This window comes from Diadema setosum, chromosome 19 (genome assembly GCF_964275005.1).
Source record: "Diadema setosum chromosome 19, eeDiaSeto1, whole genome shotgun sequence".
Classification (NCBI taxonomy): Eukaryota; Metazoa; Echinodermata; class Echinoidea; order Diadematoida; family Diadematidae; genus Diadema; species Diadema setosum.
This window is the reverse complement of record NC_092703.1, coordinates 3,691,274-3,704,257: the sequence shown is the minus strand read 5'-3', so window position 1 is coordinate 3,704,257 and position 12,984 is coordinate 3,691,274. Positions and strand designations below refer to the sequence as shown.

The 12,984-nt window shown below is 37.9% G+C and overlaps 1 protein-coding gene across 1 annotated transcript; it reads left to right on the top strand.

The window, feature by feature from the left end:
* The first annotated feature begins 3,110 nt into the window (after window positions 1-3,110).
* On the top strand, window positions 3,111-8,493 carry LOC140242903 (ileal sodium/bile acid cotransporter-like). Its single transcript, XM_072322650.1, has 4 exons — window positions 3,111-3,287; window positions 4,280-4,473; window positions 6,219-6,423; window positions 7,948-8,493. The coding sequence occupies exons 1-4, from the start codon at window positions 3,111-3,113 to the stop codon at window positions 8,491-8,493; spliced, it is 1,122 nt and encodes a 373-aa protein (XP_072178751.1).
* Window positions 8,494-12,984: the final 4,491 nt, after the last annotated feature.

The window sequence follows — 12,984 nt, the reverse complement described above, 5'->3', positions numbered from 1 at the left end:
AGAGCCTCTTAAAGGCATAATTTTTCATTGGCAGATAAAACAAAAACCCAGTATTAGTGCTTGAAAATAGTTCTAAGATGTGAGTTAGGGATAGAAACAACCAGTGTAAAAATTTGAATCAGTATAGGAGATGTTAAGTCTTGTTTATTATATAAAATGTGAACAATATTTATAATAGATATGTTTCCTGGCTAAACCGTCTACAGTTATTGTATAATGAGAAAAATAGTGATATATCCTTATATTTTAGTCTTTACTGCAAACATTTTATGTGGTAGGATGTTTTTGTGATACAACTGACCTACACATATATGCATCAAAAGAGATATCTTGAAAAAATTTTATATCATTGCTCCCAAAGGTAAACAGGACCTTTATTTGCTGAATTTATCATACTAATTCTTCAAATTCGGCAATTCATCTCAGAAGATTAAAGTTCATGTTTCTCGAACAAATTGGCTATCTTATACTTTCTCTCTGACTTTCTGCAGATATAATCAAGTTCCATCTAATTTTCACCAATCTGAGACATGCCGTAAACCCTGGAAAGTGTTACTTAAGCCAATATTCATCTTGAAAGCCTTCCTTCTCATCATTATGACAGATAAACAGAGAAGCTAGTTCACATGCATGCATTCAGAAAGTACTGATCAGAGGTTTCGAGCTGTTCATGCACAGATAAAAACTGATGATCAGAGGTTTGGCGCCATGGTTACAGAGATAAAAATGTTGATTGGAGGTTTCGTGCTCTGTGCGTGCAGATATGAAACTACTGATCAGGGGTTTTTCTTTGCCGGTGCAGGTATAATAAGACTGCTGATCAGAGTTTTTTCTTTTTTCTGAAGTAGTTTTGAGTTGTTCGCGCAAAGATAGAATCCTCTGCTTACTATAGGTTTACATAGACAGTGCAAAGTTAAAACCTCTGATCACTATAGTTTCTCCGTTGCTTGCACAGAGTAAATACTTCTGATGAGGGGGTTTTCGAACTTTTGCAACACATGAAGTTCCATAGGCGATTTCATGTAAAGAGTGAGAGACGGAAATGCCGAAGACGAACAAAAAAAAAAAAAAAAAATGATACCGTCGTGAGGGAAAATAGCACCCGAAGTTTTATGTATAAGTGCATTACCGTGTGCAAGATTTTTTCCGGGACGGAGGGAGGGGGTGGGGGGGGGGGGCACTTTATAAGCGAGGAAGTCCCTTGCCACACGAGGGAACTTCTGCATTTTTATTGAAAGTCAACGATCTGGTGCATACTTTTTGTGTATTTTTTTTTTTCAATTAAAAAAGTGAGAAAAATGAGTATCCTTGGACAATACTGATGGTTAAATCTGTAATCTTTTCGCGTGCGTGTGCTTCTTGTCGCTGTTTGCTATGTCTATCGACGTGGAGTGAGAGAACATTTTGCATTTCTATAGAATTGAAATTTGTAACACTGCTCACTAGCAAGGACAAAATAGCGGCTGTAATAGGTGGGTAAAATGAAGTGGGTAAAATTAAAAGTACTCGTGGTAAACCGACAGAGACCAACAATTCTGGCACGCAACTTTCATGTCTATAGACAACCGGAACTTACTTGGGTTCAGACAGAGGTATATCTAAACAAATTTTCCCCATTAATAAGTTGACCATGAACTAATCTATTTTTTGTCACTCCTGTAGAGGAGGGTGTGTACACATAAGGGATATTGTAGAATTAGACATGGTGTTGCAGTGTAAACGTTCGCTTGACGAGCCCATTCATTTCCTTCCGCTGGACATTGCCCCAATAATTCGTATTCAAAAGAGGAAAAGATGTGAAAATATTGGCAACAGAAAGGTTAGGACGATTTTGGGCTTTGAGCTGCGAGTGAAGACAAATATATTATGGACTCTTGCTTGCATGGAGAACGTGATTACAAGGCCTAAATTTGAATGCGTCGCTGAATTTAGAGAGTCTTATCAATTGAAACAAATTTATTCTGGGACAAAAATCAAATTGGTGACAATTAGGAAAAGCGGATGAGCTCTTTGAGGCGTTCTTAGACACACACACACACACGCACGCGCACACACACACAAACACACACACACACACGCACACACACACACACACACACACACGCACACGCACACACACATACACGAAATTAGACACTCAGACACCGAAAAAAATAATAATACTGACGTAGACCCACGACCAAAACTATTATAGGAAACCCGTAAACATACCCAGCACTCTCAAATAGCGTGTAAAGGGGTGGTGCAATTTCGGTTGAGATGGGGTTTGAGGTTTCCGACGTTTTTTGATGACGATATTTTGAGATAATGAGAAGCAACTCATGAATTATTAAAGAGGATATAATTATAACAGGAATTCAGAGTTTATTTGATGAAAATTGGTAATGAAATAGCGATAATATCCAAAACAAAGCAATTGTAATTAAAGGGGATGGCTAGTAACTGATCAGTGGGAATCAGTGGGAATGCCGGGGGATGATCGTTCCAATCCTTGTGGGATTCATTTAAGAGTACATTATGTATCTATTGTTGTGTGAAAATCATTTGCTTCAGAACGGTCTCATATTCAAGTAATGTGCAGTTTAATGCTCCGTCACTGTACAGGCATGCTAGCCTGGAAACATTAAACTGCACATAACTTGAATGTGAGATCATTCTGAACCAAATAATTTTCACACAACAATAGATATAATGATATAATAATGCACTCGTAAATGAACCCCACAAGGATTGGAACAATCATCCCCCAGCATTCCAACTGATGCCCACTGATCAGTTACTAGCCATCCCCTTTAAAGATGGAACCAACTTTTATTAGCATTCCTTCGTTTTACTTTGTTTTTGGATATCTCTGCCATTTCAAAACCAATTTTCATCAAATAATAAACCTTGAATTCCTTTTAGAATTGTAGACTTCTCAACATTCATTTCTAAATATCTCGCAAAAAGTTACAAGCTGAATTATCACCTCAACCGATGCTCTGCCATCCCTTTAACTGAATGTCAGCTCATTCATTATTGTAGTCCCATACGTTTCTCATCGAGTAAGCCAACATAATGAGGATTGCTGTAACCCGCCTATCTATCCAGGGCACACCTCGAGATTGAAAATGACGTCCACAACCATGACAACGATGGAGTACACGACTGCGAATAGTACGACAGGGGACTCCCTTTACGGTGGAGTGAATCTGACGCTGATGACGCAAGTCCTGAATATTCTTATCCTGGTCTTCCTAATGATTTCAATGGGCGTGGCAATTGACCTTCAAGACTTTAAAGAAACGGTTCGTTCTTAGAAGTAGTGATTTGATTTTTTTTTTTCCATTTTGCATTTTGATAAACACCGTCAAAGTCTCAATGTGTTGATATCAATGTTTGTGGCTGCTGGGTGCATTGGTGGTTGAAACGAGTCATGATGATAAATTATATCGCAAATCATTGCTTAATTTAAAATATATATATATATATATATATATATATATATATATATATATATATATATGAATGCACACGTGAGTACAGTGAGATGTTCAGAGCATTGCTCGGTAGCCGCGAGAGAAGACATTGTACAATAATCCTTTGACGTCGCTATCGTATAGCATTGTGGAAAAACGTGCAATGCATTATACAGTTGTGACAATCTGTCTCGATCTACCGTAGTCCATTCTTGTGGCATCGAACTTTAACAATTAGTCATCAATGTACGTCTCTAGGTTTTTCTCTTTTTTAAAGATTAATGATTGAAAGGCACATTCTTTCAGTTTGTCGCATAAGAAGGCTCAAATCTCATCAGGAGGTCTCCTTAAAGTAGGTACTGCGGTAGAAATGCTTGGATGTTCAACAGACCACTGTGACTACATAATTATTATATAGATCACAAGGATTGGTGCTTTCTTTGTTTAATGCTTGAATGGCAGAATGAAAGGTTGATTTCAGTAAGCGACCAAAATCGAAATTGCCTTATTTAGAATAAAATTACAAAAATTGAACTCATACTCAGCAGATTCTGAGTATCATGAATTATAGATCTGAGCATATGGCAGTAATTGTCAGCGTTCTCTCTATACAGGTATGTTAATTGTATGCTTATCACGTGCCTACACGTGAGAGTATTGAAATGGTAGTTTGTAATTTGTCTTTTGGTAATTTCTGTTGATGAATAATTTCTTTCTCTCTTTGTCTATTTCCTTTTCTGTCTGTCTCACACACACACACACACACACACACACACACACACACACACACACACACACATACATACATACAATGTGTGCAGTTTCGCCGTCCCGTGGCATTCTTCATCGGGATGGGGTCCCAGTTCGTCTTGATGCCGCTCATTGGGTTTTGCCTCGGCCTTGCCTTCAAACTCGAAACGGCCGCCGCCATATCGGTTTTGATACTGGCATGCTGCCCTGGTGGTACCCTCTCGAACCTATTTACCTTCCTGGCGGACGGGGACGTATGTTTGAGGTACCCCCCCCCCCCCCCATCCCAATAATAGTCTGGGCCTTCTTTGAATAACAACCCAGCAATATCGCCGACAATGATAATTAAAGTCAGTGATATTGTTTCTGATTATGATGAAATACTTCTATCATCGTCATTATCTTGCTGTAATTCGTAGTCAGTTGCGTTTGCAAGCTAGTGAAAAGCCAAAAGTAAATAAATATTTGAAAGAATCTACATGTAGATAGCTGGGGAACATTCATTTCGTATACCTTATCCACATAAAACATAATTCATGAATACCTTAACGTAGGCCCCACATGTCTTATTCGTCTAAACGTTAGTTTCCGATTGAATACATGAATCTCAGAACGGCCCAAGTCTAAATCATTGTGCGAGACCCCTTGCAGACTGCCTTGCGAAGTCGTGCAAATATAGATACATGATCATTCAAATAACAGTTTAACATTTTAATTTCTATTCATGAAATTCCACTAAACTCATATAATTAAGGATATCAGGATGTAATTAGTTCTTATTTCATTTTCTAAGAATTGTCTGCAATGAATTTCTGTCTCTGTTATATCTGAGCATTTAATTCAGAAATGTTCTTGTGTTCTCGTTAAATGCGATGGATATGTAAAATTGTCATGTTATAGCACGAATAAAGATGGAGTTGCCATGCATTTATCTCACTGTATTTCCACAAACCAACAAGAATATCTTGTCCTACAAGAATAAAACAGAAAACCTGACTCAGATACAAACCGTTATCAACTATTATCTGGGTAGTACTGGAGTTAATGACTGAAAATGAAGGTGAAATTTTAAGTTTTTGAACATTACAACCGAACACGCACCCTCGCAGTGCAATCGCTTCTCATCCATGTCGTTTACTGCGTGCGTTCTACGCAGGGAGGTAACTCCTCACACCTCCCTGGTTCTACGATGCATTGCGGCCACCTCTTGACACTCTTTTTCCCCAAAAATATTTTCTCTAGACTTTTTTCCCCTGTTGCCCTGTGACCTGCACGCCGTCACCTCACTAAGGAAAGAATACTCATTTTTTGCGACAGAATGGAATCATTCAAAAACAGCATAATGGCGGGGAATTCAACATGACGTCCCGACAACATCGTACTGTACATGATCGATTCATGTATACGTGTTTTGAACCTGTGGCTTTATCGTGGACTTTGTTCCGGGCTGGAAACAGAGTATAGTACCTTAACTGGCTTTTGAAAACGAATGCATGCGGAAGTGGCAAAGAAAATCACGATAACCGTATAATGCCGCAGTAGAACTGTATAAAGTATACGTATGTATTGTGCATAGATATTGCATCTTATAAGTGTAATGTAAGACTTGACTTCGCGCGGGAATTATATTTTTGGCAAGAGATAACATTTCCCAAAGTGCTGAGCGCTTTGGGTAACTATAACGTTATTGGACTGGCAAGAACTATGTGACAATGATAAACACGGCAAATTTGTTATGTTTTTATGGTTTCCATAAAAACAGATTATTTCATTCTAGCCCGGTAGGCAAGTCGTGTAGGTCCATGGTCACAGTCAGGATTTATCACCTGATGTGACGTCACTCCAGGCATTCTAGACAACGATTTCGATCCGCGCTGCATTTAGTCACGTGATTGAATTATGACCTATCACTTAACAGAATCAATGATAAATTACATTTATATAGCGCTTAATACTGATGTTTCTAATCGTTTCTAATATTCAGTCTTTTTTTTCAATGTTTGTGTGCAGCGTTTCCATGACGACAATCTCTACCGCAGTCGCCATTGGGATGATGCCCCTCAACCTATTCATCTATACCAGGGTGTGGACCAGCGAAACGGCCGTCATTCCCTACGTCAACATTGTCACCACTCTCGTCAGTATTCTCATACCAGCCGCCTTCGGAGTGCTGCTCCGCTGGTGGAAGAAAGAGCTGGCCAAGTGGGTCACGCGGGTAAGTCTCTTGAGGAAGCCTTGCATGGGTTCGGAGGTGAATTCACTGAAAGAAAATTAATTATAAAATGGGCTTTAGAATCTCTGCAGTCTGATTGGTCAATTGTCATACACTGTTTTTTTTTTCTGTTTTTTTTTTTTTAACTGATCCACGATGAGCCATGCGTGTGGTAAAATCCGAACGCGTGGCTCAAGTCTTGTATGGTGTTGTAGGTGTACTAGTATCGGACTCATGGCGGGGAAAATGGTTGTATGTTATGAATTTACTGACAGTCCCATTTTATGACACAAATGATACACTGGCCTATTTTGTGGTTCAGTGAGAATTGGATGCTGTTTTTTGACTTTGGAACAGCCTAAAACCCACTCGCTGTGCTCGAGAGTTTTAAAAGTTCCAAAGTTAAACTCGCGCATCCAATTCTCACCGATCCACTCTGTCCTGTGCATCATACTATTGTATACTTACTCATCAATTCGCATTCCTGAGCGTGCGGTGTAAACATACACAGTTATCATTCTGTGCCAAACGTGCGAGAAAGGCGATGACTTTCCATTGTTCTGAGTTTCGCTGCTGTTGTTATTTGAATAAGTTTACTTAAAAAAATACTTTGTTACTGACGGAGATCAAGCTGAACATACGTCAACCATTTTTTCCTCAAGAAACTCTTTGGGAGCAAATAATCGCCTTTAACATAATTTCAATAAAAATTACCTGTTTTGAAAACCCTTTTTAACGTGCCCTTAATCGTAAAAGCATAAACAGCATCGTTGAAAGAAAAAAAAAAAGAGGAGAAGAAGAAGAAAGCATCCATATGTGTCTTGGCTTTTTTCAGTTTAAGATATCCAAAAGATGCTGCTACACGTTCATGTAAGATTTTGGAGGAATTCTGTTACAATTTGTGTTTCTGATTCTTACTTGGCTCTGGTTCGTAGTACTGCCTGTAGTCTTTCTGGTGTTTGAGGTGGAAATTTGACAATGGGGAAAAGAACTAATTCCAGTACCTGAAATGTGGTAGGAATGTGGTATTTTCTGTCATTGCAGTTATTTCGTCCGATTCTTCCCCTTACAGCTGCTCCGTCTCTCCACCATTTTTTTTTTCTCTTTTATGAATTCTTGTTGATAAACTCCTTCAAAATTCGATTACACTTCTTCCTTTCTTTTATTGTATTTTTCAAACATCATGAACATGTTAAACAAACTTCAAGATGAAGATCATTATAAATTGCCTTTTAATATCTCGTTTTCACCTATTGTTTGTTCAATGATGCCTGTGTGAGTAGAATAACAAACCCGGTATGTTCAGCTGTATGAAAACCTTGTGCAAAACTGTATCCTCTATGCATTATAACGGAATGACCTCGTGTGAAGGAGAAATTCTGCAATCCACATACTGTGTAGTTCTGCCATGCACCATCAATTAAGTTTTAACATAGAGATGCAGTGTACAACATCATAACAATTTGTGTCCCTGATTTGCCATAGTTTTCAAAATTCGGTTTTGTTTTGGCTTTTTTTTTTTTTCAGATTGGAGTGGTTGCAGCACTCCTTTGTGTAGTCATTACGTTCGTCATCTCCATCCTCCTCAACCCAAATATTTTTAACGTCGGCTGGCAGCTCTGGCTCTGCGCCGGCATCCTCCCTATGCTTGGCTACGCCATCGGCTACGGGTTCGCACTCGTCTTCCGCCAGTCTCACGTCAAGTGTCGTACCATAGCCTTCGAGACCGGCTCCCAGAACGTGTCGCTGGCCCTGACGTTGACGGTCCTAACGTTCGCCGAATCACCCCTCTTCCTCGACATGCTCTTCTACCCATCCCTCTACGCCGTGTTCATCTATTCGGAATCCTTCGTCGTCCTTGTCGTCTACAGACTCGTGAAACACCTGCGGAAACGCGGAGAAGACGATGCGGAGGAGATCGTCAAGGATACAGAGGCCACAAAAATGGACGTCATCGACAGCGCACCGAAGAATATGGCCAGGGATTCCAATATGGGTTGCTCGCAGGATGTTGAAATTGAATCGGAATATGCACCTCGTACAGACATTAACAGTCAACCCGACAAGCAATAGTAGGGAATGTGGTCGATGAGCAAAGATGAGGAAAAGCTTGATGACGACATAAAAGAATGAGAGTGATTTACCATTACAGAAGGTATCAATCATCAGCTGGTATGTCTTCAGGAAAAGCTTAAAGGGATGGTACAGTATTGGTGGAAGCGAGGATTGGGTTTGTAACTTTTTGCGAGATACCAAGAAGCCACTTGTGAAATAGTACAGAGCATACCATTTTAAGACAAATTCCAAGTTTATCTTACGGAAATCGGTTTTTTAATGGCTGAGACATCCAAAAACAAAGTAAAATAAAGTGATCGTAATAAAAGTTGGGTCCAACCTTTTATTATGATTAGTCTATTTTGGGTATCTCGGCCATTTCAAAACCAATTTTCACCAAATAAATGCTGAATTCCTCTTGGAATTACATGATCTATCATATTTCATAGGAAATTTCTCATTATCTTGCTCCAGAATGCTAGAAACCTGAAATTAGGTCTCAACCAAAACTATACGATCCCTTTAAACCATAAAAAATATTTTGACAATCCGGAAAAAAGTAACTATGGTGTTGAGATTAAAGGGGATGGCTAGTAACTGATCAGTGGGAATCAGTGTGAATGCTGGGGGATGATTGTTCCATCCTTGTGGGATTCATTTAAGAGTGCATTATATATCTATTGTTGTGTGAAATTTATTTGCTTCAGAATTGTCTCATATTCAAGTAATGTGCAATTTAATGCCCCGTCACTGTACAGGCATGCTAACCTGGAAACATTAAACTGCACATTACTTGAATATGAGACCATTCTGAAGCAAATACTTTTCACACAAGAATAGATAATGTACTCTTAAATGAATCCTACAAGAATTGGAACAATCATCCTCAAGCATTCCCACTGATTCCCACTGATCAGTTACTCACCATCCCCTTTAACAAACGTGTGAAGACGAAAATCTGCTGGTGTAGGAAATGAAAAGATAAACCACGTACAGTATACTTGCATTATGAAACTTGTGAAACGTGAGAGAAAGAGAGATAGCTTAAAGAGAGATAGCTTAATAGCTTGATCTAGCAATTATTGCTAGATCAGTATAGATTAATTTTTTTTTATATAAACATGTACGCAAAAATATGTGCGAAATTTTGCGTGGGTACCAATAGACTTAATTGTATTTGATTAGGGATGTGACTGAAGGGGTAAATGCAAGTATGAAATACAGAAAAGATTTTTAAAGCTTACCAAGATCCTTTTTTTGGTTGTTGTTGTTGTTGCTATGTCTGGTTCTGTAAAAAAAAAAAAAAAAAAAAAATCAATAATTTTGGTGCAGATCACCAAAAATTTACCTTTGTCGGCTGTTCGTCAAAATCAAGAGCTGCAAAATCACAGTTAAGGATTTATTCTAATAACAGAATCATTACCCTGGAAGGGATATTGTATCACAACCAGACATGGTTCCTTTGACGCACCACAACAAAAAACAAAACAAAACAAAAACAAAACAAAGAACATGGACCGTTGCGGTTACCGATGCTCGATGTGTGGAAGCTTTAATATAGAGAAGCATTGAAAAAAAAAAATTGTCTTGATCTTTTACTCGCATTTTTTGTAGTTATGTAAACCTCTACTCTCATATGTAACTTCGATATATTCGATGTGGAAAATCTGTGTCAAGTAACTTTCATCTCTGTCTCTCTCTCTCTTTCTGAAAAAACAAACAAACAAAATCTTACAAACTTACACTTGTTTACATTTCTCATGTTCACTTATATTTGCAAATTCCAGGAAAAACTCCTCATTGCTGTTGTCTGAAATGTAGTTAAGTATACATAAGAGATATAGATTAGATTTTTGCATCACAGTCAATACCATTGAAGAATCGATTTTAACACGTGAAAAATGTATGCTTTGTTTGTCAGGATAGTCTTTCTCTGTTCTTTAGTGTAATCATGTATATAAGGGTTATGATTCCTGTAATTACTATTTACGTGATCCGAGTATCCTCTCGGGTCACCTTCTGTATCTGTACGGATTCTTTCTTCTTCTTCTTCTTTCTTTATTTCTCGACAAAAGTTGTGCATCTACTAACTCAGAAAGTTCTCAGAGTATCAATTTCAAACGTATACCATATATGTATCGTGACGCCAAAGATGACAGATCTAATGTATCATAGTGATCGGTCGACCATGACGTCACTCTGACGTCATTATATGAAAACACATTCTCAATCATATCTCATTAATGGAATGGAATTTTTCAATGAAATTTACGTCACATATATTTCAAATTATGCGCATTCTACTCATGTTCTCAAAATTCATATTTTCTCTTAAAAGTGCGCGTACGCGCGCGTTGAAATATTTGTATGCTCAAATCGAGCTCAATTTTTTTTTTGCACACGTTTCAGACCATTTGGAGCATATTTTGAAAAAAGACCATGTTACAAGAATCATTTCACAAAATAACCACTTTTTGCTCAGATGCCATCTTGTCTGTGCAAAGTGGGGTCAAAGGTCATACAAGTGTATGTACTTCTTTCTGTATCTTCGTTATGACGTGTTATCTCTATGGGAGGAAATTTTTCTATATGTGAAAATTGACATGATTGTCTTCATCGACCACTAGCTCACAATACCCTTCGGTGAATTTCTCCCAGATTTTAATATGTTGTAGCTGAGACTTTGCGCTATCGGATGTGTGCCCTTCGTGTTTTCGTACGATGTCGGGATCCCGTTAAAAAACTTAGTTGAAATTAAAGCTTATCTTCGATGTATTTTCATATTCCTTTCTTTTGGCAACTTTCTTTGCAAGAACTCAAGAAAAACATAGCCTATCACCACCATATTTTGCACATGTTTAGTTCATGTCACGTGCATTATTTCATAAAATAACAACTACTTGATCGGACACCATCTTCGGTATGGTAATTACGGTCAAAGGTCATAAATGTTTTATCCTGTATCTTGGTGAATACATGTCCTATCTTTCCCATATTTTGCACACGCAAAGACCATGTTACAAGAATCATTTCACAAAATAGCCACTTTTTGCTCAGATGCCATCTTGTCTGTGCAAAGTGGGTTCAAAGGTCAAATGTACTTTTTTCTCTATCTTCGTTATGACGTGTTATCTCTATGGGAGGAAATTTTTCTAGATGTGAAAATTGACACGATTATCTTTATCGAGCACTAGCTCACTTACCCTTCGGTGAATTTCTTTCAGATTTTAATATCTTGTAGCTGAGACTTTGCGCTATCGTTATGTGTCCTCCGTTTTTTCATACAACGTCCAAATAATGTCGAAAAAATTCGCTAAAATTAAAGCTTTTTGCTCAGATGCCATCTTGGCTGTGCAAGGTAGGGTCAATGGTCAAACATACTTCATTCTGTATCTTCGTTAGTGTATACGGAATTTGGTACCAAAGATGGCAGACCTGACTCCATTTTCTAAATGAGAATCCAAACATCACACGGCCAATGTCCCTAAACACAGATGAAACCTGTATGGTCATGCCTAATGGGATCAGGACTCAAATCATTGATTTTCGAATACATCGGATCACCTAATTTGTCAACTTGATGACAAAATCCAAGTCTAGTTCCGGATTGCATTCAATAAAAATGAAAATGAAGGAAAGAATATACATGTATAATGTCACTTGACACGAGGCTGGAGAAAGTTTGTAAAGTTTTTATTTTCTTTTTTATTCATGTTCCATATTCCACATTTCATATTCAGGTTACCTACTAAAAAAAGCAATGCTTGAAGAATAGATGTAGGTTCCAAAGAAATAATATGAGCGTTTAGTACAACATACTAATTACGAAAGATGAAGAAACACATGCGAAATTCAGTATATCGAGATTATAATAAAATCTACGGAATGTACAAAATAGTTTATAATGTTCAAGGTAAAACTCAAGGATTCAGCAAATGTAGTCAAATGTAGTCACCCGAGCGAGGCATCATTGCGAATAAGGACAGATAATTAAATAAAATGATCACGGCAAGTAACTAATCATAGGATTAAAAAAAAATGGCTTTTAGATTTTGCTTAAAGGAACTTAGAGAACTTGATTGCAGCCGAACAGAATCTAACTCATTCCAGAAAGAAGGGCCGGTAGAAGTAATTGTCTTAAGGGCTAAAACTGTACGAACGGAGGAAAAGTGATATGATCCACTGTGTCTTGTAGGGTAATGGATTTCACTGTTTTTAACAAACATTGAGGAAAATAAACTAGGAAGATCGCCAATGCTCAACTTATACATAAAAATCCCAACGTGATACAAATACAAATCAGAAACTTTTAGTAATTTACTGGAAACAAACAATCCTTTTGTATGATCCAAAAAATGTGCACGATTTATAATCCGCAAGGCCTTTTTCTGAATCAAAAATAACGAATCAATCTTAGTCTTAGAGCAATTCCCCTAGGCCAATATTCCGTAATTTAAGTAAGGTAATATTAGAGTTGAATAGAGGGAATGCAATATTGGCTGTGAGAAG

What these genes read in the sequence shown, in the direction of transcription:
- LOC140242903 (XM_072322650.1), top strand. Translation starts at nt 3,111, where the DNA reads ATGACGTCCACAACCATGACAACGATGGAGTACACGACTGCGAATAGT. An exon ending in GACGGGGACGTATGTTTGAG is followed by an intron (nt 4,474 to 6,218) that starts GTACCCCCCCCC and finishes GTTTGTGTGCAG; the next exon opens with CGTTTCCATGACGACAATCT. An exon ending in TGGCCAAGTGGGTCACGCGG is followed by an intron (nt 6,424 to 7,947) that starts GTAAGTCTCTTG and finishes TTTTTTTTTCAG; the next exon opens with ATTGGAGTGGTTGCAGCACT.